Raw genomic sequence first — 7,550 nt, forward strand, 5'->3', positions numbered from 1 at the left:
TGCCTGGCACCAGAGGAGGCTAAAAGAAGGATATCAGATCCCCTAGGACTGGATTTATAGATGTTGTGAGCCACAGTGTGGGTTCTAGAAATCAAACCTGGGTCCTCTGTAAAAGCCACAAGCACTCTAAACCACCAAGTTATCCATCTCTGCAGCCCCAGGTTTACTCTTATTAAACCAGAGTCTGATAGACTATTGGAAACTTTCTTTTGCTAGACAGAGCCTAAAAATAAAGCAGGTGCCATCCACTCTCACTGCTACTTCAATAGAAGGATCATTGGAAATAAAATGTTTGGCGAGAACAGATCTCAAGTTTGTTTGGAATTGCTTTATTTTGTTTGGGATAGGTTCATATGTAGCCCAGGCTGGCCTCAAGCAAGGATGAGTTTGACCTCCTGATCCTCCTGTCTGAACCTCTCAAATGCTGAAATCAAAGGTGTGTGTCACTATGTGCAGCTTATATTGATGGTGTGTACACTCAGTGGAGTACATGAGGAGGTGAGAGAGCCTTGCCCTTAGCTCTGTCTGTCTGCATTTCTATGGCTTCTGAGGATCAAATGGTTGAATTCGGGCTCCCAGGCTTACATAGTGCCCATCCTCACCCACTACGTCATCACTTGCCTTTTGCTTGTTGGTTTACTTTGAAACAGGGTCTCACTGTACAGCCCTGGTTGGTCTGGAACATACTACGTAAACCAGGCTGACTTTAACTCACAGAGATTGTCTGCCTCTGCCTCCTAAATGTTGGGGTGAAAGGTATGTGATGCAATGTCCAGTGGTTTCTTTAATTAATTATTTATTTGGTTATTTAGTTTACATTTTCTTTGGGGATTAGGTGTGTAACTGAGTTGGGGAAGTGCTTGCCTAGCATGCATGAGGTCCTGGTTGCAATCCCCATCCACTTTCCCCACTTCTGCACTAGTGAGCCACGACTCTATCCCTTCCCCCCACCTCTGCACAGGTGAACCACAACTCTAGCCCTGAATTTTCATTCTTAAGTATACCCGTATCAGCTGGGCAGTGGTGGCGCATGCCTTTAATCCCAGCACTTGGGAGGCAGAGGCAGGTGGATTTCTGAGTTCGAGGCCAGCCTGGTCTACAGAGTGAGTTCCAGGACAGCCAGGGCTACAGAGAACCCCTGTCTCGAAAAACCAAAAAAAAAAAAAAAAAAAAAAAACTATACCCATATCAAATGTCACATATCAAATGTCACACTGTCAGAGTCATCCCTTCTAAACCTGCAGAGGCAATTCCTCAGATCGTCTTTGCTCCCCGCCCCCCCTCTCATGCAGAGCACCATCTACTCAGCTGCCCAGAATGCTCCAGGACACAGTTTCTTAGCAAGTTACCCATTAAGGTGCTGACCAGGGTAGAGCCCCATGGCCTTGGTATCACAGGAGACCCTCCGCTTGGGTCCTTTACAAGTGCTCCATTAATGATCCACGTGGTTATTTGTTCTATGGCTCACCAATCTCCCTCCTCACATAGTGTCGTGAAGGACTAAAAACATTCCCAGAACTGAAAGACCATTGATAACAGTGAGCACTTTCTTCTTGTGCTTTCAGGGGAAGGGGATGGTGCCAATGTCACTGGTCCCTTGTCAATCCCCAAGATCAACTTGAGCCCAGCCTATTGTACATCACTGGCAATCCCACCAATGACAACTGCTCACAGGCCACACACACACACATACACACACACACACACACACACACACACATGCGCACACACACCTCCCTACCGAGTCCGCGTCGTCCACAGCAGCCCCACGCTCCAGGAGCAGCCGCACAGCCTGCTCATGCCCGGCACCTGCAGCCCAGTGTAGGGCCACTCTGCCCACCTGCCAGGAGGAGAGGAACATTGTCACTATGCCCAACTGATTGGCTTGCCCCCAGTACCCTCCCTACCAAGACAGCTGGCCTGCAGGGAGAGAGGACTGTTGGTGGCTATGGTGGCCATATGCTGGCTGGGGACCTGGCCTTTCTTGGGGTCCCTTCTCCCTGATGTGGTACAAATCCTAAGATCCACCGACTGGGCCCATCTGTCCCTGCTTGAGTCTCTTCACAGCTTCTTCTCACTGCTCTGGGAGTGGACCTACAAGACCCAATGTGGCCTGGCACTGCCCCCTACCCTCCACCCGCCAGTGCTTCTCAGAGGGGCCAGATGGTTTCCAGCTCCAAACCTTTCTTCCTACTGGGAAGCCACATGTGATCTAAGACAGCTCTCAAAGTCCCCACGGGAAACAGAGTGTCTGGTTCTTCCGTCACAGGAAGCTGACAGGCCCTGACCGTCTGGCTCACTCTCCACCACCCTGGGAGTTCATTCTGGTTTCTGGCCCTCAGTCCATCGGAGCATGCTGGGCCACCAGCCTCCATCTGTGGCGTCCACTTCTCTGCCACCTCAGCTTAGGAGAGGCTGCAAACAGACACTCTACTTTTCTGTGTCACCTCTGGAGACCTGACCTTTCTTCTTCAGAGCTTCTGCCACACCATCCCCTCTACCTAAAACACTATGCTTCACCTCTCACTTTGTGGACGATTTCTGGGATATCTCCAGATGGGACAAAGCCCTTGGACCCCCTCCCTTGTGCTTATAGGACAGTTTATCACAGTGGGAATGAGGTCATTGGTTTGCTGTCTTTACTACCCCACCAGATTCCATAGGTTCTGCTCTGTTCCCAGCACCTAGCACAGGATATCCCTTAGTGAATGAATGAATGAATGAATGATGAGCCAACATGCATGAGTGAATACATTGAATCAAAGGATGAGGACATCAATAAGTGTATAAGTCAATATAACTAGTGAAAAATGAATAATGGATGGATTCAAACAAACAGACAAGGCGCTGTCATCCTACAAGACCATGCTTACTGTACATAAAATAAATAAATAAATCTTTAAAAGAAAACGAAGCCGGGCGGTGGTGGCACACGCCTTTAATCCCAGCACTTGGGAGGCAGAGGCAGGCAGATTTCTGAGTTCGAGGCCAGCCTGATCTACAGAGTGAGTTCCAGGACAGCCAGGGCTATACAGAGAAACCCTGTCTCGAAAAACCAAAAAAAAAAAAAAAAAAAAAAAAAAAAAAAAAAAAAAGAAGAAGAAGAAGAAGAAAAGAAAAGAAAATGAAATGGGTGGGGAGATGGCTCAGCGGTTAAAAGCATTGATTGCTCTTCCAGAGGTCCTGAGTTCAATTCCCAGCAACTACATGGTGGCTCACAACCATCTGTAATGGGATCTGATGCCCTCTTCTGGTATGTCTGAAGACAGCTACAGTGTACTCTCACATACATTAAATAAATAAATAAATCTTTAAAAGACCATGCTTCCCTACAGGTGCTTCGTTGTCTAGGAGCTGAGACCAAAGCTGCACTTACCGGCCACATGCTGCATGACCTAAAGTAACCTGCCTCTGCCCCACTGCACCTGCCTTGACCTACACACCGGGGCCAGACTTTCTACTCTCCACATCTCTTCAGGGCTGAATGGCAGTCACAGAGCAGCTAGAGAGCGCTGAAAACCAGAACACTGGAGACACACTAGGAATTCTTGTCACTACTCCTACACACACACACACACACACACACACACACACACACACACACACCCCGGCGGTGGTGGCACACGACTTTAATCCCAGCACTTGGGAGGCAGAGGCAGGTGGATTTCTGAGTTCAAGGCCAGTCTGGTCTAAAGAGTGAGTTCCAGGACAGCCACGGCTACACAGAGAAACCCTGACTTGAAAAGAAAGAGAGAGGGAGGGGGGAAGAGAGATAGAGAGAGAGGGAGGGAAGGAGGGAGAGAGAGGGAAAGAGAGGGAGAGAGAGGGAGAGAGAGGGAGAGAGAGGGGAAGAGAGAGGGGAAGAGAGAAGGAGAGAGAGGGAGAGAGAGGGAGAGAGAGGAAGAGAGAGGGAGAAAGAGAGAGGGAGAGAGAGAGAGAGAGAGAGAGAGAGAGAGAGAGAGAGAGAGAGAGAGAGAGAGAGACTGCTGCTTCACACACACTCCTTGGAGTCTGGAGTCTGCTCCCTCATGGTCCCCAGAATCCTGCTTACTGCACTTCTCCACCTTTGTCTTTTAGATGTGCCTTCCAGATGGGCCACACAGACTCATAGTCTGAGCTCTGGAATTGCCAAAGCCTGGCTTGGAATCCTGACCCTCAGGCAGTGGACACAGCACAGGCCTTCCCACAAGTCAATGCTTAGGGTGGCAGCATTGTAAGGTCCGTCCATTCAGGTCATACTCACATGGTTTCTAGCCCTGATGTCAACCCTCTTCTCAAACAGCTCCTTCATCCTCTCCACCTGATTCCAGCGTGAGGCCTCATGGAGCTGTCTCTCCAGGGGAAGCACTAAGGAGAAAGGGGGGAGGGGTGGGATGAGAGGAAGGGACCCCCACACTCTTAGGGGTGTGTTCGGGGATGGTTGGGTCATTCCCAACCTTTGACGCAACCCAGGTTAGATGACAGTGTGGATTTAATGTGCCACCCTGGGGGAGACCAGAGGTGGAGTCTCCCGGGTTTTTTTTTTTTTTAGACTTTCTTATTTCTCATTTCTCCACCTCCTCTGTCCTTGCCCCTTAATTTTAACCCTTTCACCTCCATATCTGCTTTACTTGGCTGGCAGGCTCCCTTCTCTGCCTTCTCTCTCCCTTTCAAAGCACCTTCAGGGCACAGGGAGATGGCTTTGGTAAGGTGCTTGTGTTGCAAATGTGAGCACCTGAGCAACTGGGCTCAGACCCTAGAAGTCAATTTAAAAAGAAAAAAAGTGGACTGTCACGATGGATCAGAGAGTAAAGATGCTTGCTGCCAAGCCTGCCGCCCTGAGTTTGATACCCAGGACCTATGTGGTAAGGAGAGAATGCTCTTCTGCAAGCCTGCCTCTGACATCTACATGAGCACTCTGGCACAAACATGCCTTCATATATACAAAAGAAATAAACAAAAACATACTTTAAAAGACGAGTCAACAGTTAAGAGCATTTACAGCTCCTTCAGAGGATCTGAGTTTAGATCCTGGCAGTCATCTTGGAAGGTTCGCATCTGCCCATCACTTTAGCTTTGGGGGATCGACACTTTCTTCCGACCTCTGCAGGCACCCACCCATGCACATAGTCACACACAGACATGAACATACATACAAAAAAAATCTATAAAAAAAAAAACGGTAGAGTGTGAGATGGCTCAGTTGGTAAGGACATTTGCTACCAAGGATGACAGCCTGAAGTCAATCCCCAAGACCCACATAGTGGAAGGAAAGAACCACTCCCAAAAGTGTCCCCTAACCTCCTCAGGCATAGCATAAGTGCCTGTGGGTGCACATGCGCGCGCACACACACACACATATACACACACACTAAATAAATAAATAAATAAAGTAAAAGAAAGCTCAAGATGGTGCAGTAAAAGTGAAGGTGTTAGCATGCAAGTCTTATAGCATGAGTTCGATTCCCAGAGCCCATGTGAAGAGCCAATTGCAGTGGAGTCCATCTGTAGTTCTGCCCAGAGGCTTGCAGGTCAGCCAGTCTGGAGTATTTGCCACAGTTTGGCAGAAACACCAAGGGAGATACTGCCTCAGAAACAAGGTAGCAGGAAAGAATCGACTCCTGAAACTTGTCCCCTGCCCTCCACACAGGAGCCTGGTCCTTTGTGCATCCAGGGACAGATGGCCAGTGTCTTGGCAAGGAAAGCATGCACTGAAGTAACAGAGTTAGAATGAAACCTTGCCTGTCCATGCTGCTCGCCCCACACATCTCCAGCCTCAGCAATGCACACCAGGCTCTCTGACACCTGAGCGTTTATGAGCGCTGGCTCCTCTGCTCAGAGTCACACGCCCTCAAGTTCACTGCTCTCCCTTTGGCTGGGAGAATCCTTAAGGACCCTTTGACACCAGCAGAACTCTGTGACCTCTCTGAAATAAACCAGCACCTTGCTAGGTGTAGTGGCACACACTAAGGAGATGAAGGAGGGTCAGGAGTTCAAGGACAGTGTCAGCGAGTTGAAAACCAATATGAACTACATGAGACCCTGTCTCTTTAAAAGGTGGAGCTGAGGGGGATGACCTGGAGAGATGGCTCAATGCTTAAGTACTTTTGCTGTTCTTACAGAGAATTTGAGTCTGGTTAAGAGCACCAACATCTGGTGACTGGTATCTATGGTCTAGGGGATCTGATTTGGCCTATAACTATGGTCTAGGGGATCTGATGCCTTCTTCTGGTTTCTTCAGGCACACACACACACACACACACACACACACACATAAAAATAACAAAGCAAGACACATACGTTTAATCCCAACACTTGGAGGGAAAGGTAGGCAAATCTCCAGCCTGATCTGCATAGTGAATTCAAAGACACCCCCAGGAATACACTGTGAGAATCTGTCTCTAATAATAATAATAATATAAATAATAAAGTACAAAATTTAAGAGCCACATGTAGGCCTAGGGGAGCCCCGTACCCATTTTTCATTCATCTGGGCAGATGGTAGCAGCTTTTTGAAATCCAGTGGGCAGGACTATGCGGATTTGAGAGAGCACTCCCGGGTTCAGTGGGCAGAGCTCAGCCTAGGCAGCAGTACTAAGACTTCTCAGAGGAGATGATAGTTCAGACTTCTTTCCTCTCCCAGGCAGAGCACCAAAGGTCTCCCAGGAGAGCATTGTGGGAAACTACACGCATCCTTCCCACACATTTAGAGGTCCTGGTTCTGGGTACATTCTGAAAGAGGATCCGAAGTTCCTTATCTCATTCAGGGCTAGGGCTGACCACAGCACCTCTCTCCTAGACCCTGGTTCCTTCTTTGATATGGTGTCTACACCCCATTTTATTCTGGGTGAACTGGGATCCTTAAGTGTTTGTTTTGGTGGTGGTGGTAGTGGTGGCTGACAGGGTGTCATGTAGCCCAGATGGCCTTGGACTCCCTGTGTAGCCAAGGATGGAGGATGATGTTAAATTCCTAATCCTCCTGCCTCTACTTCCCCAGTGCTAGGATTACGGATGTGTGCCATCATGCCTGGTTTTACGTGGTACTTGGGACTGAACTCAAGGCCTTGTGCATATTAAGCAAACATTCTACCGGCTGAACTGTGTGCGCTCCTATTTCTGATTTCTGCATTTCTACCAACATACAGCCATGCGACCTCACCTTGTCCCTCAGCTTTCTCATCTGAAAAAAAAAAAAATGGAGATGGCAGTAGGCCCAACCCATATGGTAGCGAAGGTAGAAGACTGGCCTGACCTGCTTTAAGGCTTGCCACAGAAAGCAAGTTATTATCAAGGATCGCTGTTACTCCGGGCTTGCCCGTTCAGGACACCCTGAGTCCCAGATGTGCAGCCACTGCGCCCTACACCTGTGCAACATTATTCTGTTTCTTCGGGAGCCACAGAGAAGACTGAGACAGAGATGTCCAGGCCAAGGGCCAGCCTCTCCCTGGGTCGCTCTGTGAACCTGGGGTCCTCCCACCAGGCCTCGGTTCTTCCCGCCCCCATGCCCCCCGTCCCGCCCCCGCCAGCAGCACTGGGACTCACATCCGTGGGTCTCCCAAGCCAGCTCCTCC

At 49.2% G+C, this 7,550-nt stretch overlaps 1 protein-coding gene across 1 annotated transcript in view; it reads right to left on the minus strand.

The window, feature by feature from the left end:
* Ankdd1a (ankyrin repeat and death domain containing 1A) overlaps positions 1-7,550 on the minus strand; it is a 28,231-nt gene that overhangs the window by 16,385 nt on the left and 4,296 nt on the right. The window contains exons 2-4 of the mRNA XM_031345700.1: positions 7,522-7,546; positions 4,244-4,347; positions 1,742-1,840 (exon numbers count right to left, since the gene is read on the minus strand). Coding sequence (XP_031201560.1) covers positions 1,742-1,840; positions 4,244-4,347; positions 7,522-7,546 — 228 coding nt within the window. The remainder of the gene's footprint in view (positions 1-1,741; positions 1,841-4,243; positions 4,348-7,521; positions 7,547-7,550) is intronic.

Source organism: Mastomys coucha, unplaced genomic scaffold, assembly GCF_008632895.1.
Source record: "Mastomys coucha isolate ucsf_1 unplaced genomic scaffold, UCSF_Mcou_1 pScaffold23, whole genome shotgun sequence".
NCBI lineage: Eukaryota > Metazoa > Chordata > Mammalia > Rodentia > Muridae > Mastomys > Mastomys coucha.